The sequence below is a fragment of the Ursus americanus genome, chromosome 33, assembly GCF_024610735.1.
Source record: "Ursus americanus isolate L20-20 chromosome 33, mUrsAme1.1.p, whole genome shotgun sequence".
In the NCBI taxonomy this organism is placed as follows: Eukaryota; Metazoa; Chordata; class Mammalia; order Carnivora; family Ursidae; genus Ursus; species Ursus americanus.
The window spans coordinates 13665744-13691222 of record NC_142159.1 but is presented as its reverse complement, the minus strand read 5'-3'; the positions used below and the strand labels follow the sequence as shown (position 1 = coordinate 13691222).

The 25479-nt window shown below is 50.8% G+C and overlaps 1 protein-coding gene across 4 annotated transcripts in view; it reads right to left on the bottom strand.

Annotated features, from left to right (window-relative positions):
* Window positions 1-22245, bottom strand: part of TCEA3 (transcription elongation factor A3) — a 37362-nt gene extending 15117 nt beyond the window's left edge. The window contains exons 1-5 of one of the 4 annotated variants that reach the window (XM_087858415.1): window positions 22038-22244; window positions 16676-16738; window positions 16268-16373; window positions 15622-15763; window positions 7958-8020 (exon numbers count right to left, since the gene is read on the bottom strand). In XM_087858415.1, the coding sequence (XP_087714541.1) occupies window positions 7958-8020; window positions 15622-15763; window positions 16268-16373; window positions 16676-16738; window positions 22038-22106 (443 nt within the window). In that variant the 5' untranslated portion in view covers window positions 22107-22244. Of the gene's footprint in view, window positions 1-7957; window positions 8021-15621; window positions 15764-16267; window positions 16374-16675; window positions 16739-22037 lie in introns of all 4 variants that reach the window. The other 3 variants (XM_087858419.1, XM_087858417.1, XM_087858418.1) reach the window with 3 other exon arrangements.
* Between the last annotated feature and the right edge of the window lie 3234 nt (window positions 22246-25479).

Here is a 25479-nt window from a genome sequence, read left to right as displayed (position 1 = left end):
TTGGGCTGCTGAAACAAAAGACCATAGATGGGGTGGTGTGTACCGTAGATCTTTCCCGCAGATCTGGAGACTGGGAAGTCCAAGACCAAGGTGCCGGTCAATTCAGTTTTCGGGAGAGAGCTTGCTTCCTGGCTGGTAGACGACCACCTTCTCCTAGGTCCTCACACGGCAGACAGCAAGCAAGCTCTCACGTGTCTCTAATAAGGACACTAATCCTACTGGATCAGGGCTCTACCCTCATGACCTCCTTGAGCCGTAAGTACTTCCACGGAGGCTCTGTCTCCCAATACTGTCCCTTTGGGGCTGGGGGCTTCAGCATAGGAACATTCAGGCTCTAACATCTTGTTAAGAGCAATGACCTCTCTGAGATGGGGTTACGGTAGATTTCAAGCCCTTCTTTGCTTATCCATATTTTCTAAATCTTCTCTGAAGAGTGTATCTACTTTTGTAATGAGAAACACTTTGGTTTTTTTCTTTTTTTTAATTTGATAATCATGAGTGGTCACTCGAAGCTGACGGCTCAGACGCGCTTCCCCCGTTCCCGTTCTCAGGGCGTTCCCGGCAAAGGTGGAAACGACCCGTGTGACCAGGGAGAGATGAATGGATACGCAGAACGTGGTATGGAATACAACGGAATACCATTCAGCCACCGAAAGGAATGAGATCCTGAACCATGCTACAACACGGACGCCATGAACGGAAGGTGAGGCAAGCCAGCATACGAAAGGACCAATGCCGTGTGATTCCACGTACACAAAGTACCTGGAATCCTTACATCCATAGAGACAGAAAGCAGGATGGTGGTCGCGAGGGCTGGACGAAGGGGGAAATGGGGCTGAGTTTCAGTTTGGGAGGATGAGAAAGTCCTGGAGATGGACACTGGTGGTGATTGTACCGCGGTGTGAATGTACTTAATGCCACAATATACTTAAAAATGGTTAAAATGGCTAAATTTTATGTTATGTATATTTTGACACAATAAAAAAAATCCATCTAGGAAGTTCATGGAATAAGAATAATCATACAACTTGAAATATGCCATGATAACTAATCTGTTTAATATATTTGGTAAATCTTAACGCATTTGAAATAATAGCTTTTTTCTTATGCTGAAAAAAAAGTTAAAATGTATATTTTGTTATATATATTTTATCACAATAAAAAATTAAAAAAAAAAAAGAACGAAGTACTGAAACATGCAACCGAAAAACCTAGGCTGTTGTTGGTCCCTTTCGAGTCCTTGCAGAGGGTGCTGGGCGATGAAAGAGGCATCCTCCAGCATCCCGTTGGGGACTTGCACCCATCAGTATCACAGGGCCAGCCCCTAGTAACCGCACGGCTTAAGAAAGCTCAAAGAGGTCCCACGCTGCAGTGCAATTCAGTTCAACAAATTCCACAAGGGGTGGGGAGTAGGAGTTGGGCACTGGAGGAGCGGACAGGAAGATGCGTTCTTGGCAGAAATGCACAGAAGCATGAAACCCGTGGTTTGCATGGGCCATGTTGAGGGACTCAGGGCAGCTAGAGCTTGAGGGTGAGGGGCTGGAGAGAAAGGATAGGACAGACCCTGGGGCTTTTTAAGGAAGGGAAAATCCAAAGCCACTTTTTACTGCCTGTTTGCTATTTCTTCCTCTCCATAATCCTGAGAGTTGCAAGTTCCTGGCCCCATTTCACAGATGAGAGGATGGAATGATATTTGCACAACTCCCTCCCTTTCACAGCTGCTTCTGTACTACTCTTGGGGGTGGGGGCCAGGCAGTCAAGATGCCTCTGCCTTCATGTCTTTCAGTAACCCATCAGGAGATCAGCCAGTCAGCCCTCTGGCCTCCTAGGAAAAACTGACCAATAAGAGTTGAAGAAATTAGGGTCCCTTCCTCCACTCCAGAGTCTTACCACACTGAGACCTTGGGGAGGGTCCTAAAGGGCTGCTGCATTTCTTAATTCCAGGGAGCGCCATTCATATCGTCAGCTGGGTACCTCCTGGAGTTGGACAGTGCACAGCCTGGGCAGCTGCACCACACAACTCTGGAGCTATGGATGCACTTCTTCCCCTCAGGAAGATGATGCTGGGCTTCTGAAAAGTCAGGCCCAAGGAGCTGTGTCTGAGAGTGAGGCTGCCTGAGCAGCCTAAGCTTTCCAGTGTTAAAAATCTGGGGTTACAAGATCCAACACCCAACATCTTGCTGGGCTCTCTTCAATGTAGATTCTGCCGGAGATCTTCTTGTTCCTCAGTCTTTGCTGTTTGGCTTGACCTTGGATGCCCTCTGTCACCACAGACAGCCTTGGATCACTGGGATTTTTGTGTTCTCTGGAACCTTGAGGTTCCTCAAAGGTACCCCAGTGCTGCCTCAGGACTGAGGTGGGCTGGGGAGGGAAGGCTCTGCTCTTGTAAGGTTTATATTTTGAATTATGAAAAATTTTGTCCAAAGGGATTTCCTAGCTTTTATTTATTTTTTTAAATGCAGTTTGAACCTTTCTGTTCTAGATAAACTTTTACTCTGGATTCGACCCAACCCTGCCCGACAAGTGAGTGGCCTGGCAGCAGGGCACAGGGATGGGGAGCCTGAGCTCCTACCTGCTCTCTGGTGGAGTCAGGTTTCAGCGGGAGGGAAAAGTGTGGGTGAAGGAGGCTGGCAAGGGTGTAAACTCTAGAGCTTAAGTGGCTGCCTGCAACCAGAACGAATCTGCCCATATCCAACCCTGGTCCAGGCCACTGGGCTCTCACCTGCACAGCTGGTCTCCCGGCACCCTCTTGCCCCCCTTACAATCCATCTGCCACACAGAAGCCTAGGGAACCCTTTCAAAAATTCACAGCAGATCTCATCACTCCCTGCTTCTGACCCTCTAATGGCTTCCAATTATTTTCAGCATAAAGTCAAACTCTTCCCCATGGCCTTCCAGCCCCCAACATTGGCTCCTGCCTCCCCTCTGACCTAATCTCATGCCACACTCCCCTTCAGTTCATAGAAGCCCCCCCCCCCCGCACTGGTTCTTTCTCTTCCTTAAATATACCAGTTACTCTCACCACAGTGCCTTTGCACTGGCTGCTCCCTCCTCCGGGAAGGCTCTTCCTCCTCCAGATTTTCTTATGACTGGTCCTCTTCCTGCCAGTCAGGTCTCAGCTCCAATATCACATCCTCGGGGAGGCCTCCCCCAACCAGCCAGCCAAGCAGCCTATCCCTGCTCTGTAGCTCCCTCGCACGTGACCTGACTTCTTTCATTCATAGCACTTATCCAAGTCCAGAATTAACTTGTGTGTTTATAAGCATTGTTTTCCTCCACCTCCAGATTATAGGTTCCAGAGTCTAGAGACCCCTTCCACTGGTTCACCACTGTTTGCCATCACCTGGAACGTTGTTCTGTTCTGGGCCAACACTTGATGACTCTTTGTTGAATGCACGAATATAAGATGAGTTAAGGGAGGTGGGCACAAAGAGATGAAAGGCACATGCAGGGGGCCTAGATAGAGCTGAATTGGGTGGGTGACAGGTCCTCTTTGGAAGGCTAGTGACCCTACTCCCTGGGATGAAGAGAGCGATCTCTCTCTGAGCTAGTGTCTGTCAACTACCACCACACAGGCCAGCCCATCTCCAACTGTGATGGAGCCCCGGATTCTTGCTGGTGCTGGCCCTCACCTGCGTGCCCCATTACCACATCCTCAATGTCTAGGACTCACCAGTGCGGACCAGACAGGGGAGCCTGAAGCCCATGCTGCTTGGAAGGACACGTGATAACAAACAGCTTTCGTCTGCGGAACGCGTCCACGGAGATGGTATAGTTATTAAGAACTCAAGCTGCTCCAGAGCCGAACTCTAAGGCTCAAGGCCTGACACCATCACTCTGTAGCTCTGTGACCCCAGGCTAGTAATGGGGATGACAACAGTACCCATCTCACAGAGTTTCTGAGAGGATTGAAGCACCCAGGAGAATTCTAGTAATGACGGGTTAGGTAATCTACCCAGATTGCCACATTAAGTGGATTATTACCAAACATTATGAACCTACTGAGCATTTATATGGGTTGGGAAGAGTGTTAAGCATTTTGATACCTCATTTAATCCTCATAATGACCTGGAAAGGGGCAGGTCATAATCATCCCCATCTTACAGATCAATAGACTGAGGTTCAGAGAGCTGAACTGACTTGTCCAAGGTCATCCAACCAGCAAATGGCCGATATACCACAAACCAAGATCTGCCTGCCTTCCACATTCTTTTCAGTACCTCTGGCTATGTCTCTACAAGGCAAAGAGTTTTCCAGGGTCCCCTAACCCGGGCTAGGTTAGGCTGCTTGTTGCTTTCTTCCCCCCACCTTCCCCGCAGGGCACTCCCAGCCCCAGTCCCTCCCCGTGGCTGGGAGCTGGCTGGCTGGCCGGCATTCCGTCTGGGTGCATTTCAGGCAGCCAGGCTCATTTTGCTTTCAGTGCACACGATTGGGAAGTGCGACAAATTGCAGAGAAGGCATCACTGGCGGGGATGGGGGTGGGGCGTCGGATGTATCAACAGCTTCCTTCTGCTCCCCGGATGTGCCAGCGCCAGCTCCCCAGCCTGTGATCTGACATCACCAAGCCCTTAGAAAAATTCTCCCGCCCCAGGTCGGAGCTGAGGCACCTGGAGGCCCGGCTCGCTGCTCCTGCGCGCCACCTCGAGGACATTGCAGTTACTACGCCGCCAGGCAAACCGAACTGCTAGGTGAAAAGTCAACAATTCAGACAGCTGGGTCCCAAGGGCAGCTTGTAAAGTGCAACCTTCCTCCTTGTCACAGCGGTGCCCTTCGCGGTCTGCTCCCTGATGCCCCAGCTACAGTTCCCAGAGCACCACGCTCACTCATATTACTACACTTTTGCACGTTCCAGTCCCACTACCAGGCAGGCCCTCTCTTAGCTGGTCTACCAGGCAAACTCCTTCTCAAATACATGATCTTCCATGAAATCTTCTTTGCCTTCTCAAGTCATATTGAGACAGTCTTCCTATGTTCCCATCGAACGTTATACCTTTGAAAAACATTTTTTTAAAAAAAAGCATTTGGAAAACAAAAACAAAAAGCATTTTGGGGTCTGCCTCTATGTTACTGGTTTGCTGTATAAAAGAGGTCACGAGTTTAAATCCTTGCCTGGGCTTAGAGGCTGCAACTGGTGGGCGCCAAATGTATTTTGTTTGCCCTACTGTGTCTCAGAGAAATATGCCTATGTTGTCCATATTTAACATTGGGAGTTTCTTAGGAACGTCTAGATGTCCGGCTTTCCTTAAAACATAGGAAAAACTGGCATGCAGGGCCTGCATTTCCACAAAGCAACAGACAGCTGGGCTGGGCAGCGAGTACCTTCAGACAGACAGGTACCTCCAGTCTGCCATGGTCCCCACTAGTGACCTACCTTGTGCATATGACCTCAGTCCTTGGAGCATGTTAGGTTTGCAAGCACAAACGTGCTTAGCAGACGGATGGATGGATGGATGGATGGACGGACAGATGGAAGAGAAAGATGAAACCAAGACATAGAGAGTGCAGAAAACAGTCTGGGTAGTGGACAAGGTGGATTTGTTAGACTTGCTTGTGTTTCTTTGGATTCCCCACCCCCAACACGGAACCAGCAAGATATGGCACAACTGCTCTAAGGACAAACATATTCTGCTTGACGGACCTTCAGAAAAAGAATGTATTACGGGAGGGAGTCAGGAGACTTCAAGGTCACAAGGCAAAGTCAGGAAAGGAATATGGAGGTATAAATCCTTACACAAACATGGGATGTTTTTATTACAACATCGTACCCAGAACGAGACTAGTGGTCAGCGCTTCCTTTTGGGATAGAACAATCCTTCATTATGCAGGGCTGTCCTTCATGTTCCAGGACATTAAGCATCTCTGGCCCGGGCTACTAAATGCTCCTGCCTCTCTCCCATTGCAGACTGAAGGTTTGTGTCCTCCATAAATGTATATGTTGGAGCCCTAATCCCCAATGTGATAGAATTTGGAGGTGAGGCCTTTGAGAGGTGATTTGGTTTAGATGAAAGTGGGGCCCCAGGATGGGATTATTGTCCTTATAAGAAGAAAAGAGACCAGAACTCGCTCTGTGTGTGTGTGTGTGTGTGTGTGTGTGTGTGTTGTGCAGACACGGCGAGAAGGTGGCCATCTGCAAGGCAGGCATAGGGCCCTCATCAGGAACTGAACTGGCTCACACCTTCCCGTCCTCCAGAACTGGGAGGAATAAATGTCTGTTGTTTAAGTCTATGATATTCTGTTACAGCAGCCTGAACTAAGATACCCCCAAGTCACAGTGATGACCAAAAATGCCTCCACAAATTTCTAAATGACTCTCCATTGAGAACCACTGGTGCAGAACCAGGGTGACCCTGGAGCCTCCATTCTTAGGCCTCACTCATGGAAGACACGGCCAGTTGACTGCAGAACTCTTCTCCTCAGAGGCAGGATGTGGCCTCAGACTCCCTCTCCCAGCAGCACTCCCCAGACCCTCCACTCATCAGCGGGCACTTGGCAGCCATTTTGGAACAGAGCGATACAGCCGCCCCATCAACATCCCAGGACTGTTTGATCTTCAGAAAGCCTTAAATGGCCTAATTTTTGTGCCTCTTCTTTTCTTTCCAGTGGTAGTCTTACTGGTACATTAGGCCTAAAAGAACTGCACGCCTCCACAGTCTCCTGGAAGCTAACACCTTTACTGTCCTAACCTGGTTGCCCCAGCATCCAATATGGACCCTGCACATGAATCATCAGCTTTGATTCACCTCTAAGCCACTTCCTCCTGCTCTGACCTTTGACCTCCCCCCGGACCACAGCTCACACTCCCTCTTTCAGTCACAATCTCTCCTTAGTGATCTCATTCAGGTTTGTGGCTTCAAACACTAGATACATACTAATGAGTCTGAAACTTAGATTTCTAGCCCAGACATTTTTCCTGAATTCTAGCTTGGTATAACCTAAGTGCCTTCAACTTCTCCACCTGAATGACCAGGACACCCTCAAACCCAACACATCCAAACCTCAGCTCTACACAGTCATCCCCATTTCCATCCTTGCAGGTGCTCAAGAGAGAAGTCTTGGAGTCATCTTGACTCTTGATATTCTCTGGTACCCACCCCCAGTCTGTCAGGAAATCCACTGTCATTTCTTGCCTGAATTATTGACTAGCCTCTTGGCTGGGCTCTGCTCCTGCCCTTGGTCCCCACAACCCATTCCCAGCACAGATAAATTCCCTCCTGTGGTTCCTGTTGCACTCTGTCCTCCAACTGTCCCTCCTCACTTATTCACTCCAGCCCTGGCCACCTCACCGCTTCCTCACGCTGTCACTCAGGATCCTGGGCTTGGCATGACCCCGATATCTGCATGGCTAGTTCCTTCATCTCTTCGAAAGGTTTGTTCAAAGAGCGCTCTCCTGACCACCCTGATGACCATCCTTCCCAACGCCCCTCGCCCCGCTCTGTTGTTTCCATAATGCTCGTCAACTTCTAAATCATTGCCTGACTTTTGAATTCTATATATGGCCTGTCACCCCCTATCAGAACCTATGACTGCAGAGATTTTTCTTCGGTTCATTGCTTATCCTTGGCACCTAGAACAGTCCCTGGCACATAGTTGCCCCTCAATAAATATTTGCTAAATACATAACTTGATGATTTATGCGATTTCAGGTAACCAAACCCAGAGATCCCACTCCAGGGATGGGCTCTCAAGACCTCTGTCCTCACTGGGTTCAACGTGACCTTGAGAATGTTCCCTAGATAGTGACGGGGCAACAGTGACTGGTCAGCCATCCCAGTAAAGGAGCCATCCCTCTGATTCCGGGTCCCATTCAGTCTTACTGTGCGGGACCTAGAATTCACAAGCAACATAATACACGAGGTTTCTTCCTTTCCCCTGCCCCGGGGCTTCTTCCACAAAAGCAGAGAGGGGAGCTTATGCTGAACAGGATCTCTGGGATGGAGAAGCCCATGGCTTCTTTTACCTTTCCATTGATGGCCTTTTTGGAGAGGAGCTGGCTGAAGACTTGGAGTCCACTGAGTCTCTCCTGAAAGAGAAATTGGAGATGAGACTCTCGTAAGCTAGCCCCAGGACTGATCTAGAGAGCTCAGAGGCTGGGGAGGAAGCGTCTGGGAGCCAGGCCTGCTGGGCTGAGGATGATGGAACCCACCTGGGCCACGGCCGCCTGGAGATGAAGCTGCAGGTATTGCGGGCGGGTCACCTGCAGCTCCCCTCCGTCAAATGAAGCAATCAAGGGAAGGGAGCCTAAGAACGTGCCGTCACGTGTGTTATGCCATATATTACTAATGGTTTTTTGGAAAGATTTTTTATTTTTAAGTAATCTCTATACCCAGAGTGGGGCTCGAACTTAAAACCCCCAGATCAAGAGTCACATGTTCTACCAACTGAGCCAGCTAGGCACCCCCCTGCCCCTTTACTTTATATTACTAATTATTAATAACGAATTCTCAGCAGGCTCCCCTCCTCCTTGCTGTCAGGCAGGCCTTGGCTTGCTGGAGTCCATGGAGACTGGCATTCTTGGGACTGCCTGTTCTCAGGAGGAGCCGAGGAGCCGGGGAACACCAGCTTCAGCCTCCCCTGCAGGCACCTTACTAAGGAGAAGCGCAGAGAGGCACACGGGCCTTGCAGACTGTAGAGCTGTGTTAAAGTGGCAAGTGAAATAGCACACAAAATTACGTGTACACTAGTCCTAAGGTGACATAAGTAAACCAATGTCTAGGACGAAGAAAGATTGAAAGAAGATGCAATCAGGGCGCCTGGCGGGCTCAGTCGGGAGAGTTGGAGCCCCACATTGGGTTAGAGATTATTTTTAAAAAAAATAAAAATCTTAAAAAAAAATACAACCATGGTTATACTAGAGCGATGGGATCAGAGGCGAACATTTGTTTGTATTCTCCAAAATGCGTGAAGCTACATTCTCGTTATGCTAATACATTCCCCCTTTTATTGGTTTTATAAAATCGTAACCATCACTCCCAATTTCACTTACCCAGGCTTCCTTTTTCTCTTTCTTTCTTTCTTTCTTTCTTTCTTTCTTTCTTTCTTTCTTTCTTTCTTTCTTTCTTTCTTTCTTTCTTTCTTTCTTTTTCTTCCTTCCTTCCTTCCTTCCTTTCAAGAAATCTCAATGCCCAACATGGGGCTGGAACTCACGACCCTGAGATCAAGAGTTGGACGCTCTACCGACTGAGCCAGCCAGGTGCACCCACCCCAGGCTTCCTTTTAAGTCCAGCGCAGGCATCCCCTTCTAACGTACTGTAAAATTGGCTTACTTATCATGTATATTATCTGCCCAGCCCCCATGTAAATTCCGCAAGCACAGCACTTGGCGGGATTCGTTCACTGTGACCGACACCGTCCCTGCGGAGCTCACATCCCCTCGGGCACTCACTCTCCCAGGGCCCTGGGACCCAAGGGTTCCGCGCTGCGGGCTCCCCCGGCCTGTGCTCAAGGGCGTTCTATGCCAGCCAGTGCCAGCGGGCTGGTGGGCCCAAAGTGCCGAGGAGCTGAGGACCCGAGGAGCAGCCTTCAACCAGAGACATAGGAATCGGTGGATAAACACCCCAGCGTCCTCTGCCCTCAAGGGGGTGAACCCGAGGTGTGTTCTCCACGGTCACCAGAGTTTCCCAGCAGGATGTAAGCCCTGGGTGCCCGCAGCAGCACCCTGCCCGCTAACACACCCTGGGCTGGCTTCCTTCACCTCCCGGTCTCACTTCCCTCGCTCCTCTCCCTGCATTTCCTGAAATCACTTCCCAAGTAAACCCCTTGCCCCTGAATCTGTGTCTCCGGGTCTGCTTCCATGGAATCCAATCTAATATGTTCACTGGCTCATTCCCAGCCGGTAGAAGATGCCTGGTGTGAAGTGGGCGCTGTATACGTATCTGTTATCAAATGCTTGGAGTCGACCAATACAGAGATAGAAAAACTAAAACTGGGAAAAGAAAGCTCCCCAGCGGTAACTATGGTTTGAGGTTGTTCCTTCCAGTTCCTTTCCTACATGCACGCAAGCATGTATAACAGGTGCTCTAAAAGGGAAGGCAGTGGCCTGAGTTGAAATCCCAGCCCTGCCCTGGGCAGGTCGTCTTGTCTGAGTATGGGTTCCCTCCCCCGTCAAATGGGGAGAAAACACCAGTGTCCTGGGGCTGCCTGGGAAGAAGACATTTCTGTCCCTACTGCAGTTTTCAGAACACAGAAGTCCTCCACGCCCCATAGTGCTGGGCACCGGATTTCTGGTTTTCCAGACTGTGCAATGTTCCCGTACAGATTTCCAGCTGCCCCTTCATCCTCCAGGGGGCGTGGGAGACAGTGGGTGAGGCAGCTTCGAGGGGTAGCCCTGATTATCCTGTGGGCCAGACCCATTCGGCTCCAGACCTTCACCCCAGCTTAAACACAGGGGGAGGCAGCAGAGAGGGAGAGGGGAGGAGAGACCCTTCTTCACATGCCCCTCCAATCCCTCACTGGACTGTGGGAGTTCCCCTGTGGGGAACCCCAAATGCCCCATGGGGATGGACAGGTGCAGGCCAGAGTGGGAAGCTGGAACTCTTGCAGTGGAAGAAAGGAGGGAAGATGTGGGCCTCAACCCCTGAGACTCACCATTTGCTGGCCCTTTTTCATTGCTTTCCTTTCTAGAGTAAACCGGAAATATTCGGCAGTTATTGCAAATGATCATTATGAAACGTATTTAAGAAGAAGAAAAAATGCTGAGAATAGAATAGGAAGATAAGTAAACAGGGACGTAATTGTTCGTACACTTTGCCTGTAGGGATGGAAGAATTATACATAGAGGTAGAGCGGGACTGGGCGGGAAGAGGGCGTCCAAAAGCGGTTTCATTTTTTTGGAAGTGGCACACTGTGGACAAATATTTTTCATTTTTACTTTACTTTTTTAGAGATTTCATTGTTAAGCAATCTCTACACCCAACATGGGGCTCGAACTCACGACACTGAGATCAAGAGTTGCGTGTTCTTCTGACTGAGCCGGACAGGCGCCCCTCATTTTAATTGTAAATATCACTAATGTGGTTAGTGTTTATACAATAAATAATGATAGTGAATCATCATTAAGGAAACTAAAATGAAAAGTTCACCAATAGAGTTGAAACTGGACTCCTGACAACTTAATTTTCCCCACAAGGTAGGGAGACACCCTCCTCATTCCCTGCTTGGCCTCCAGGGACAGCTTCATTTCGCAGCGAAACCAGCATTAACAACTTACTGTCCCAGGAGAGGGGTCAAGATGTTGTTAAATGTAGGGGTGGCTCAGTCAGTTAAGTGTTCGACTCTTGATTTCAGCTCAGGTCATGATCTCAGGGTCGTGAGATCGAGCCCTTCATCAGGCTCCGTGCTGGGCGTGGAGCCTGCTTAAGATTCTCTCTCGCCCCCTCCTTTTGCCCCTCACCCCTCTCCAAACAAACAAACAAACAAACAAACAAACAAAAAAGATGAGAAAGGTACACATCAAAATGTTAACAGTGGTTGTTTCTGGTGTTTTCTTTTGTGCTTGAGTTTCTAAACTTTTTATACTAAACGTGCCTTACTGTTGAAATTAATATATGTATATGGAAAAGTTATAAAATAATATATGGAATATGATCCCATGTTATTGTGACAATAAGTATTTTATGGGTAATGATATGCATGCAAAAAAAGTCTGGAAGTATATATATGGTTACATAAACGAGATCTATATGTATTATGTATGTATGTATTTTTGGGGGGAGTGTGGAGGTGAAGGAGCAGAGGGAGAGGGAGAGAGAGACCTCAAGCAGACTCTGTGCTGAGTGCAGTGCCTGACCTGGGGCTCAATTTCACAACTCTGAGATCATGACCTGAGCCGAAATCAAGAGTCGGTGCTCAACCGACCGAGGCACCCAGGTGCCCATAAACGAAATCCATATATTTAAACACAGGATTATTATACATGATTATATGTGCTTGTCTCTAGACAATGGATTTTTAAAAATTTTCTTATTTGTATATTTTTTAAAGATTTTATTTATTTATTTCACAGAGTGAAAGAGCACAAGCAGGGGGAGCAGCAGAGAGAGAGGGAGAAGCACGCTTTCTGCCAAGCAGGGAGCCTGATGCGGGGCTCGATCCCAGGACCCCAGGACCATGACCCAAGCCGAGGGCAGATGCTTAACTGACTGAGCCACCCAGGTGCCCCACCTTATTTGTATTTTTAAAACTTTCTACAATGGGCAAATAACTACCTGTATAATTAAATAATAAATTTATATATATATTTAAATATATATAATGTATATATAAATAAATATATAAATATATATTATGTAATATATATAAATAAATATAATATAAATATAACTACAAAATAGTTAAAACAATAAATATAATTAGAATACATTACAAATAAAACATTTTATTTTTACAAGGAAAAACAATCCGAGAAGATGATGCCCATTTTTCAGGCCACAATACCGAGTCTCAGAGACTAAGGGTGTGAATAAGTGATCAAGTTCAGCCCAGAACTTAGCTTTTCTGCTCTCCAATCGTCTCCTCTCCCATACCTGCCGTCCTTGTAGGCTTTAAAAAAAATCCCTTTAATTCAGGGATGGGATTCAGGGATGGAGCAAAAGGAAATACATGTGTCCAGGCTGTCGCCTTCCCCCAGATGCCTGTACTCCCTGTTCTACAGGTCAGTTAGTCCCATGTCCCGTTCGGATCCTCTCCCATTGGTCCAGCCTCTAGTCTTTCAGCTTCATCTCATAAACCCCCTCCCCATCCCAGTCCTTCATTGGCCCCGGTGCTCAGAACCGGCCCCAGGTGCAGCCAGACCAGCCAGAGCACGAACACAGGGAAGGCACGGGTACAGGTGGCCTAGTGATATTCAGGAAATGTTAACTCTGCACTGGCCACCGTGCAGAGGAGAAGGGGGGGCTCCCTGCCAGCTGAACTTCTTTTTTTTTTTTTTAAGATTTTATTTATTTATTTGACAGAGAGACAGTCAGCAAGAGAGGGAACACAAGCAGGGGAGTGGGAGAGGAAGAAGCAGGCTCCCAGCGGAGGAGCCCGATGTGGGGCTCGATCCCAGGACCCTGGGATCATGCCCTGAGCCGAGGGCAGACACTTAACGACTGCACTACCCAGGCGCCCCTGCCAGCCGAGCTTCTAACCCCTTTGCAAAAACACAACACGCCATATGAAAAGTTAAATGTCAGTTAGGATTTCTCCAAGCGGGATACGATTGCAAAATGAGTGCCATGAAAGGAATACAACAACAAGATTACAGAACAATTGACAAGTATTGCATGTTACAAAGCAGACTATAAAATTGGCGATAATTATATAGAAAGTCCGCCGAAGAGAGAATGGAAAGAAAAACCATATACCAAAATATTGAGTGACTGTCTTTGGGTGGTGAGAATGTGGGTGTTTTTTTCCCTCTTTTTCTCTATATTTTCTATTATTTCTACAACAGATTTTTATCACTCTTACTTGTTTATTTTTTAAACGGTATTATTTGTTCTGATTTCAGAAGCAATGCAAGATCATTGGGGGAAGAAACCCAACAATACAGATTTTTAAAATTTTACTGTAGTAGGCTATGAAGCTTTTCTTAATTATAATCACACAGATATATTTCTTTTTTTTTTAAAAATGGTTTCATTATTTTTTCTCATTTAAAAATTAGTATATATTTATTGGAAAAAAATAAGAAGAACAGAAATCTGCAAAAAGAAGAAGGGAAAAAACTTCTCAGTCCTACCACCCAGATATAATCCCTGTTACCATCCTGGTATGTATCTTTCTCATCTTTTTTCCTACACATATACATAAAACTCACTTAAATTTTTTAACTTATTTTTTTAGTAAACTCTATGCCCAACATGGGGCTTGAACTCACCACCCCAAGATCAAGAGTCACATGCTCTACTGACTGAGCCAGCCAGGTGCCCCTCACTTAATTGTTATAAAAATGGGGTCATACTATATACTACGTTATACACAGCTTCTCTTAATACTTAGTGAATATTTTCCCATGTCATTAAATTTTTTTTCTACCCAGCAGTTCCTCTCCATGGAGGCCCTATCAGCTTTTTGAACATAGTAAGTGGTTTTTCAATGGGTGGGACTGTTCTGTGCATGGAAGGGTATTTAGGACCCTTCCCCACAGCTATTTGCACCACCCAAACTGGGAATAGTGTGGTGGAGGTATGTCTCCCTCCTGGGTGAGATCTTTCCTTTGACAACAACATTCCCTAAAGTGTTTTCTGCAAAACACTTGTTTTACAGGATTATATTAACGTTCATTTAAAAAGCGTTCAGAGATTTAAAATGTTTCAGAAATGCTCGCAGAAATATGTTACACATACAACATTTAGTCTTTATGCTTTCATCTGGTTAATTCCTTTTTTTTTTAAAGTGATCTCTTCGCCCAATGTGGGGCTTGAACTCACAACCCCAAGATCGAGAGTCCCATACTCTTCCGACTGAGCCAGCCAGATGCCCCTAATCTGGTTAATTCCTTAAAACGAATTCCTTATAGTGGCTATACTGGGTCAAAAGGTATGTTCGTTAAAAATGTAGATATATCATGGATGATATTATCCATATAATACCTACTGTTATCTACCATCAGATACTGTGCGGTATTATCTAAAACAGCCTCCTTACCTATTAGGCGAACAAATGCAGATCCCCCTCCCGCCCACCGGAGGAATGAAGTGCTCTAGTCACATAGGGAACGGGTAGGATTTATTTATACATTGATAAGGACTTTTATCTACTATCATGGATAAGGCATTTGTGTCTCTCTGAAGTCATGCAATTTGGGGGACCCCAGCTAGGTAGGCAAGGGGGAATGGGCACAGAGTTAAGACAGACAACTTTTCTATTCTTCTCAGCAGAGGTCTCGGGGTCTGACAAAGACGTGATCCCACTCAGTCACATAATAGCTGTATGGTCTTGGGAAAGTCCCTGCTCCCCAACCTTTGGCTTCCTCCTCACGAAATGGAAATGTTGAATAGAGAGCCAACAAAACACTTTACTTTCCTAACGGTTAAGTGAGTTCCTAGCCCCATTTACCTGGAACCCTGACAAGGGTGGGATGTCAGCTGTGTTACTAGGCAACGTTGCTTATAGCAAATGAGCCCTGATTGGTAAATTACGTCCAGACAGGAAGGGCTCTGAATGAAATATAAATAATTAGTGGAAAACCATTGCTTTTGGGGGCTGCCCCGAGGACAGTGAATCCTGCTGGAATCCTAGCAGCTTTGTCTTCTAAGTCAGGGGTTCCCTGCCCACCGCGCCATTGTGGACTCATTACCCTGCACCCACGTAGAACTGAGAATAGCTCTGCACACTGTGTGGTCACCAAGCAGATGAGAAAGCCTGGGCCTGCCCTGCGGGGCCACTGCGCCTCTTGCCCGGGCGGCCTCCTAGCTGAAGCCAGTGCCAGCGACGGCCTATTTGGTTCTTACGGGTCTGTTTGAGCCCAAGAAGAACCCCCCCCCTCCAGGGGACCCCGTGGGAGGTGAGAGCAGTAGCTCCTCCCCGGGGCGTGAGGAGTAAACGAAGTTATATAAACAGAGACGTTATATAAACAGAGGCGATGGCAGAAGGACGTGGCAAGTGTTGGCCCCTTTCTCTCCATCCCAGAAAAAATACCTGTCTTTGGGCTCTTCGCCTCGTTTTTTCCTCGGTGGAGAAAGGCCTGTCTCTGCCTTCCAATCGGAACAGTCAAGCCCTTTTTCCTTCTTTGCTTTGTCTCTCTCCTCTCCTTTTTCTCCTTTGGGGGGTCCAGGGGAGTCTGAAAATGAAAGCACAGCATAGTTCCCAAACTGAGCCCTGTCTCCGCAGACCCCAGCACAACTTCGGGGAGGGAGGACAGCGATAGCCCCCAACACACCTGTACACACACACACACACACACACACACACACACAAATATATTCATACACAGGTGCACATACAACATGCATATATGTGTGCAAACCCGCGCTCACACAGGGGGCCAGAAAGTCATCTGCACACAGACCATGTTCATACAAATGCGTCTATATAGACAGGTGCTCTCTATGCAACACGCAAGCACACGGAAATACATACATATAGGCGCACGTACACAAAAACTCACGTGTCTACAACGTGGTCCACGTGTGGACCAACACTGGCATTCCCCACTTAAGAGGCGATCTGTCATTTCTTAAGTCATTCGACAAACATACACTGAGTGCCTGCTATCAGCCAGGCATGGTCCCAACCCAGGCGATGGGAGAAATGCATGGCCAGGGTCAACCTTGCCCCCTCTCACCCAGCAGCCGCTTCCAGTTTTTGATGAGGACTTTGGCCAAGGACACCACCTCCTTGTCTGAGCAGTGCTTGCGGACCCCATTGACGGCGACTCCAATCCTGGTTGTCTGCAAAGCCAGAGGGTCAGGGCTGGTCTTCAAATGGACACACAAGACTGGCCATCCTAATTGGCAAGGCCTGCCCTGGCTCAATGCCCCCTGTCCCCAGCCCCAGCCTCTCCAGAGCCCTGGCCCTGAGCCCTGGCTGATGTCATAACCCTGGTCCTGTACCTGAGGCCCTGACCCTCCCATCGGAAATCCCTCCCAGACCCCACCCTTGGAGGGCTTCCCCACCCCAGGTCTTTCTCTTCCCCAGAAGGTCTTCCCCGTCCCCCAGGCACAGCCCCCAAGGCTTCCCAGCCCCACCCCACCTGGAGTAGCTGGATGGACATCTGACAGCTGTTCAGCTTCTTCAGAAGGTCGAGAGCCCCTTCCTGTGGGAGGCCACAAGGTGAGGACGGAGGCCATGGCTTCTGCCCCAGGTCCCTTTCTGACACTGTGTGGTGTTGGTGGGACAGAGGGGGCAGGAGGCGGGGGGGAGACTGCTCAGCTACAGGATATGGGTAGACATGTGGTCAAAGGACAGGCAAGGGACAGAAAGAGGGGGAGAGGGGCGCCTGGGTGGCACAGCGGTTAAGCATCTGCCTTCGGCTCAGGGCGTGATCCCGGCGTTCTGGGATCGAGCCCCACATCAGGCTCCTCTGCTATGAGCCTGCTTCTTCCTCTCCCACTCCCCCTGCTTGTGTTCCCTCTCTCGCTGGCTGTCTCTATCTCCGTCGAATAAATAAATAAAATCTTAAAAAAAAAAAAAGGAGGAGGGGGAGAGGGAAAAGATTCTGCCGCAGACCAGCTCCCTCACTTCATCTCCTACCACCCAGCTGGCCTCCAGCCGAGCTGCCCTGAGCTGGGACCCGGCTCTAACCACGCCCCCTGACCCGGCCTCGGTTCGGCTGTTCCCTCTCCTGGGCGCGCTTTCCCCTCCCCCATCTCATCCTCTAACATTATTACTTCACGGCTTCTTGCTACTGCTTTCGTGTCTGCACCTTCCTTCCCCCGCTTCCCGGCTGTGAGCTCCTGCAGGGTGAGGGTCATGCTTTTTTTTTTTTTTAATAGCTTTATTGGGATATAACTGACATGCAATCAACTGCACGTTTGACGTCTGTGTACACCCATGAAACCATCATCACTATCAAGAGAAGAACACAGCCGTCATCCCCAGAAGTTTCCTTGTGCCCCCTGGTGACCCCTCCCTCCCTGCACCCCAGCCCCACGCCCAGGCCCCCAGGACTCTGCTGTCACTTTAGATACAACGTGCATTTTAAAGGGTTTTATATAAAGAGTACGGCAATGGGCTTTCTCCTCTGGCTTCTTTCACTCTGCGTAACCGACATTCATCTGTGTTGCGGCAGAGATCAAGAATTCTTCTTACTACTGAGTCGTTTTCCATCGTAGAGAAATACCACAACTGGCGTATCTGTTCACCTGCTGGTGGCACTTGGGGGAAGTTTCCAGTTGGGCCACAAATAAAGCTGCTAGGAGCATCCATGAACAAGTCCTTGTATGGACAGATACTTTCATTTCTTGTGGGTAAAGAGGACTGTTTCAATCTCTGAAACCTCAAGGTTTAGCACACAGTTCAGTGCTCCCCGACTGAATGACTAAAGCAGAAAGCAGAGGTGGGAAGGGAGAGTGGGAGGGGAGCAAAGGAGCCTCAGATCTGAAAATCTGCAGGCTGCCAGACCCTGAGCAACCCTGCCCCATTTCAGCCTTCTCCCTCCTGCTCCCACTTCCCAGAGGCCAGCCCTGCCTCCTGTCCCGAGATCAGTCCCCCGAGCAGCACCAGCTGACGGTGTCCTCTGCATGCCCCTTGCCCTGGTCTCATTGCGCCGTTCCAGCTGCCAGCCCCCGCCCTGCCAGGCTTCCTTGCCAGGACCACATCCCAAGGGCTGCCCTCTGTCAGCCCTCAGCCTCCCTCGGAACTTGGGTTTGTAGTACGTTTCTGGAGGCCTGACCTGCGGACATGCGTGCGTGTACGTAAACATGCAGTCATACAGCTCTGCATGCGCCACTGATTCAAGGCTTACTCTGTGCTGGGCCCTGTTCTCGGTCCTACACCTGCATTAGTTCCTTTCTCACACTGGCCCTGCGAGGTACGTACTATTACCACTCCCATTCTTACCGAATTATTACCCTGTTTTCACAGTGGAGCAACCCAAGAAACAAGGAGATTAAATACTTCATCACAGGTGACAAGGCATTGAACTGGGATTCGCGCTCAGGCCCCCCGGCTCTAAGCACGATACAAACTGCGCCTAGATGGCCTCACAGCTGCCCAGATGTGTGCAATTACGGAATCGCAAACTGAGTAAGGGCAGGGCGCGCGGCTCAAGGTTTAGCGCCCAGTTCTCAAGGAAAAAACCACCTCATGTGTAGTGTTTGTCAATTTCTGTAGCATCACTAGTCCTCCTGTGGCCAATTTCAAGCTACCAGTGTGCTGTCCCTGAACTAAAGGAGATCCTGGGAGGAGATGTGCAGAGCCACACATTATACGCTGTTTCCACCGTGTTGATGCAATCCAAGTAAGTCAGCGCTAGACCGCAGATGAGGATGAAATGTAGTAAAACAATTAGCAGTGATGATCTCGCAGTATTTATTACCTTTGTTTTTAATGTAATTTCTTTAACTCTAAGTATGTCGTTTAATTTTAAAAATAATGGCTCTACATAGGAAATGTAGTCAATGGTATTTTATTTTATTATTTCTTAGAGATTTTATTTATGTATTTATTTATTTATTTATTTATTTGAGGGAGAGAAGCAGACTCTCCACTGAGCAGAGAGCCCAACCCGGGACTCGATCCCAGGACCCTGGGGTCACGACCTGAGCCGAAGGCAGATGCTTCACCGACTGAGCCACCCAGGCGCCCCAAGTCAATGGTATTTTAACAGCATGGTAGGGTGACGGGGGGGGGGGCTGCCTCTGTGGTGAGCACGGCGTAATGTGCAGAGCTGATGAATCGCTACGTTGTACACCTGAAACCGATGTCACGTGGGATGTCAACTATCATCAATTAAAAAAATAAAAGAACGGCTGTATTTCACAACCAGCTTGCAAAATTCCTGAAAAATCAACCGTGGCTGTTCAGCTGGTTGCAGCTCACCACCGGGTGTGTGTCTGTATGTCCGTCTGTACAGCTGGGTCATGTTGGAAACAGCCAGAGCCCCGGCTATGGCCGGCTCACAGAGCCCCGCGCGAGAGTTGCTGGGTGTGACGCTGCACGGGGATGGGGTGTGCAGCCAGCAGTATCCCTGGTCCACGTGCGGAGCTGCGTAGATGCGGCTCCCAGCAGTGTGTCTGTGCGTCTCTGCGGGATGATGCCTGTGTTATCATCTCTGAGCGGGCAAGTGTTCGGGGGAGGCTGTGTGGTGCACACATGTGTGTGTCTTTCTGGAAACATAATGGTCGGTGTGTCCGTCACGTCAGCGCCAGTGGCCACGTCTCCTCTGCAGTTACGTGTGTAGATGCCTGTCGAGCTCTTGCGGCGTGTGGCTGCGTGTGTGTGTGGAGCTATGTTTGTCGTGTGTCATTGTGTGTATGTGTCGCTGTGGCTGTCGGTGTTCGGCTGTGGGTCTCAGGCTGCTTCAGTTGTCCGCTCACAGCGTCTGACAAAAGCCCTAAGTAAGTTGCTGGGACCCAGGAATTGGCAGCGAACCCCAGGCCTGAGCTGCAACGTGGAGGATCCGTCTTCTTACAGGAAGTGTGTCCTCCTCTCCCTAACCACTGCTGGGCGGGCCCGCTTTTGCTCCCAGAGCAGGCCCCACCTCTCTCGGCCACAGGCCCAGAGCTCTGTGCCCACCCAGACGCTGCCGAGAGCCCAGGCGCAGACGTGGCTGTACAGGAGCTCTGTCTACAGAGCCTCTTCCCTGCACAGAGCTCTGGGCACTTCCGCAGGAATCCATCCCCAGGCACACGGTTTCCTCTTCCCATTCCACAGAAGAGGACACTGAGGTCCAGAGAGGGAAAGCAGAGCGGTGAGCCCAGGGCCAGAAAAAGAGTGAGGGGGAAGCCAGGGCAGGTCCCTTCCTCCTCAGCCAGAGCTCTACTCCCCCAAAACTGCTTATCCTCAGGTGTCCCAGTCCCACCCCCCCCCCCGCCCCCTGCCCAGAATCTGCTGGCCCAAGTCCGGGGTCAGCAAGGAGCAGGGCTGTGAGGTGGAGTTCAGCTCAGCAGCGGGGCGGGGGCTGAGCTCCACCGCTCCCAGCTGGGAAAGTGCCCTCGGATGCGAGGTCAGTTTCACGGGGTTTGGAGGATCCGGGAAGGGGGGCGGGGGGAGGCTGGGCGTGTAAGGGTGATGGGCTCCCAGCGGACTCCGCGGGTTTCTGTGTCCTGCCTGGCTGTGCAAAGGCACGTGTCATTCTCTAACTCTCACCAAGCACCCATGCAAGTCCTCCCGAGGGCCTTACACATCTTCCACCCTCACCACTGCCGGCAGAGACTCCTTCCCGGGAGGCAGATAATCTCATCTCTGCCCTACAGGTGAGGAAACTGGCAGACTGGCCTTTATACGGACACGCACTCACTGTGGCTACTCTAGGGCTGCTTGACAAACTCCAGGGCTCCGGTGACTCTTCCTTCTTCCCTGCTCTAAAGCTCCCCTTAGGGTCCATCCCTTTCCCAAGCTCCTAGAGTCACAGAATGGGCTGGAAAGACAGGTCCCGCTCCAGCACCGGGCTATGGATGGTGGGACTAGGAGAGCCCTGGTACCGGGTGAGGTGGGGGGACAGTCTCAAGGGCTACGCTCTCCTCTCCTCCCTCTCCGGGTGTGCCCAGGCCCTCCCAGACCCAAGGCCAAGTTTGCTCTGGCCAGGCAACACGGTGGCCGCCAGCTTGAGGCAAAGATCACGGTGAGGATCAAACATTAACTTCAAGTCAGCGTGAGAGTCCAGGGCCGCGCAGGTAGGGCCGTCAGTCTGGATTCTCCTCTGGGCTGGCCCCCCCCTCCCCAGCCCAGGCCTACAGCCCGTCCCCATTTCCCCCGCCCCGCTGTCTCCGAGGGGGCCCGTAGCTGCCGGGCACCTGTTCGGCCCCCGCCCGCCCGGGCCCCACCCTGCGGCCAAGTTAAGGGAAAGTTGCAAGTAGAACCGCTCCTGGCGCCCGCAAGCTGTGAGGTTGTGGGATCCGCGGTCCCTTGCGGCTCCACCCCAGAACCACTACCGGGCTGAGGGATAGAGGCGGCTCAGCACCCCACATCAGCTCAAGTTGCTTTGCCCGTTCTCGGTCTACCCAGGGTTTTGTAATCCACCCCCCTCAACCCCCGCCGTTCCTCCTTCTCTCCCGCCCCGCTGTCGCCGCCACTCCCCAGACTTTGCACACGCCTTGAGTCCCCGGACTCCGAAAGTCCCTTTCCAGGTCCCGATGTCTTCACTCGCCTTCCCGGGCCCGGCTCAAGCTACCCAGGGCCCCCGAACCCCACTAGTCCAGAAGGGTGTGCACAAGCCTCGTCTGTGGGGCCCGCACGACCCTGCCCAGCGCCCTGGGCCCTGCACACGCCCACCCCGTGGATCCCAGCAGTCCCCAAGGGGCGCTGCGTCGTGCGCCAGCCGCGCCTCCCTCGGGCCCCGGCGTCCCGCACGCGCCTCCCGGGCGCCGGGCCAGCACGCGCCCCCGGGACTCCCGGCTCGCACGCGCCGCGCCTCCCGGGGGCGGGGGGTGGCCCGAACCCTGCAGCCTCACCGTGTTCTTCCTGGCCACCATCTTCTCGAGCTTTCTGGCGATCCGCAGCAGCTCCGCTTCCCGGCCCATGTTGGCGCGCGACGCCCGGCCGGCGAGGGGCGCCGGGGCTGCCGGAGGCGCAAAGGCGGAGGGCGCGCGAAGGCGCGGGCCCCAAACCCACACGACACACACGCCTGCGGGGGCGGGGCTCTCCCCTCCCCACACCCCCCTCGGCCCGCCCGCCTCGCAACCGCAGGGGGGAGGGGTGACGTGCACTAAATATAGACTTCAAGGACTCGCCCGGGCAAAGTTTGCCCGCGCTGGCGGGCCTGGCCTCCCGAGAGGGACGAGGCTGCGAGAGAGGGCCCTTCTGCCAAAGGGAGATTTGGCAAGTGGGGAGCCCGTGGTCCCCGGACACGAGAGCCCGAGGGTGCCCCAGCGCTCGGGGAGGAGTCCTGGCTCCAGCGTCCCTGCCGGGTCGTCGCAGCTCCAAGCGGGCGGCCCTAGCTCCGTGCCTGCGCCCAAGTGCAGGCAACTTAGGGCACTCGGATCGTGTTTCTTGCGCGGTGGTCAAATCCAGCTCTGCGCTGCCGGTGTTCGCTCCTTCCGGCCACGGCCTGTGTACACGCGTGTATCCAGGCCCTCCAGTTCCATCTGTTTCGTTTGCCGTAGTGAGGTTTGCGTTTCTAACAAGCTCCCCCGAGTGCAGCAGGGGGGGCTGCCCCAGGACTGCTCTCTCAGTCGTGAGGGTTTGGGGGATTCTTAGGTGCAACAAACTTTGAGAAATACTGACCCAGGTGCATGGATGCCCCTAATTTATTCAGGTCAGGCCACTGCTTCCTCAGTGGGATTGGGTCTGCAAGGCTCTTCTCAGGTGAAAGGAAGAAAAGAGAATTGTGCCCCCAAAGCTGTGCACACATCTGTGTTCCCGTGGAAGGACCTTCCAAGTGTACCCAGCGGACCCGGGAAGAGTCCTAAACTAGTGAGCTTAATTAACGCAAAATTATCCTTTTGCTGGAAGAGGGGCTTAGGGACCTGGAGGGGAAGCATGAAAAGTGGTCAATGCTGTGTCCAGGGTGGGGCACGATGGCTCCAGGTGTTCAGCGACATCTCCAGACTCGCTTGAGAGAACTTTAGAGAACCCCACTGCAGCCTGGGTCACGACTCCTCTGCTGCTGAGTGACCTGGGACTGTGGTAGGAAAGGGTGGGTTTTTCTTTCATTCAACAAATGCATTTTGAGTCTCCAAGTGACAACACAGAGGGGTCCCAGCAAGCTTGAGATGCAGTCTATGGACGAGAGAAAGCCTAAGCAAATTTGGATGCAGTCAATTCTGTGTTATCACAACTGGGGGGAGGGTCAGGAAGAAGTGAGGGCACTTTAAGGACACATTTGAGGGGATCTGCTCCAGTGGAGGGGTCATCTGCTCTGAAGAAATGAAGTTTAAACTTTGGGGCAGGGGCGCCTGGGTGGCACAGCGGTTAAGCATCTGCCTTCGGCTCAGAGCGTGATTCCAGCGTTCTGGGATCGAGCCCCACATCAGGCTCCTCCGATATGAGCCTGCTTCTTCCTCTCCCACTCCCCCTGCTTGTGTTCCCTCTCTCGCTGGCTGTCTCTATCTCTGTATAAATAAATAAAATCTTAAAAAAAAAAAAAACTTTGGGGCAGAAGTGCAAGGGTGGGAGATGGGGGCAGGAAGGGAGTGTTCACATGAGAGATGAAGAAACAATCATTCATTCATTCAACATATATTTATTGAACACCTACTATGTGCCAGGCGGTTCTAGCCCTGGGCATCCAGAGAGGAACAAGACAGTCCTCCTGGAGTCCTGAATGTGCAAAGCTTAGGGATGGGAGTGTGCTTGATGTCAGGGTTGGAAGAACTGAAATATTGTGGGGCTGTAGCATAGAGGCTGGTTTGGGGGGAGACAGGGCAGAAAGCCGGAGGTGAGTGTGGTCTAACCACGCCAGCATTATGGGCCACTTTTAGGAGGTTAGACTTTATCATTTTGGGATGTGGGGAGGTCTCTTGGCCAACTCCCAAGCAACCTCTGGGTTGAAGGGACAGCTGTCTGAAGTTACTCAGGTTTGCCTTTTTTTTTTTTTAAGATTTTATTTTCAAGTAACCTCCACACCCGATGTGGGGTTCGAACTTACAGCCCCGAGATCAAGAGTCAAACACTCCACTGACTGAACCAGCCAGGCATCCCAAAATCGCCTTTTAAAAAAAAGAAAAAGAAAAAAAAGGAGAGTTGATTTTCCTCCAAGTTCCCCACAGTTCTCAGCCTGAGTTGTATGACATCAACAGAAGCCAAGATGCCTGCGTCATTGGGGCTTAAAGGACCCTAAGAAAACATCAAGTCCAATCTCCTCATTGTACAGATGGGAAGACTGAGGCTCAGAGAAGCCCAGAGTCGCACTGCTCAACCGTATCAGACGCTGTTGGTACCCACTGTAGTCCCTCTGTCTACCCGTCCTCACTTGGCCATCACAGCAGGCCGTGCCTGGACGTACTTCCAACACCTGCCCACAGCTCGGAATGAGGGCTTCAGAGCAGGCTGGGGGTGCTCGGGAATTGACATCTGCAGGAAGGACCCTCAGCCAGTGAGAAACCAGAATTGGTGGTAAACACACCAATTTTTTCACTTTCGGTGGGACAACTCAGAAACACGTTCTTTTTAATTTTTTTTAAAGCAATTTCTACGCCCAACGTGGGGCTCCAACTCATGACCCCAAGATCAAGAGGGGCATGCTCTACCAACTGAGCCAGCCAGGTGCCCCAAAGAACTTTTTTTTTTTTAAGATTTTATTTATTTATTTGAGAGAGAGAGCGCGAGCGAGAGAGGGCACAAGCAGGGTGAAGGGCAGAGAGAGGAGACTCCCTGCTGAGCAGGGAGCCCGATGCAGGGCTTGAACCCGGACTCTGGGATCGTGACCTGAGCTGAAGGCAGATGCTTAACCGACTGAGCCAGCCAGGCACCCCCCAAAGACATGTTCTAATCAAGAGTCTCTCAAAGGTTCCCTAAGATAAGCCCTACTGCACGGGGGTAGCCCCTCGTTAACACACCCCGTATTGCTTTTTGACCCACTGTTCCACTCCCTACTTCCTCATTACATTTCCTGGGATCACCTTGCAAATTATAAACTATGTGCCCCCAAGTCTTTGTCTCAGGGGACCGACCTCAAACTGAGACAAGGACTGTGGCCGACTTCAACTGCTGGGCTCCCGGCTCCTCCAGCCAAAACTTCCGTGGCACCGGTGTTTCTGAACCTGGACATTAACATTCTGGACATTCAGGCCGGGCTGATGCGTTGTTGTGGGGGCTGACCTGTGAACTGGAGGATGGTGTCCCTGACCTTTAGCCGCTAGATGCCAGTAGCACCCTCCAGTTGGAACAGTCAAAAAAAGTCTACATTGCCAAACATCCCCTGGGGTGACACCGCCCTGGTTGCAAACCTCTGTT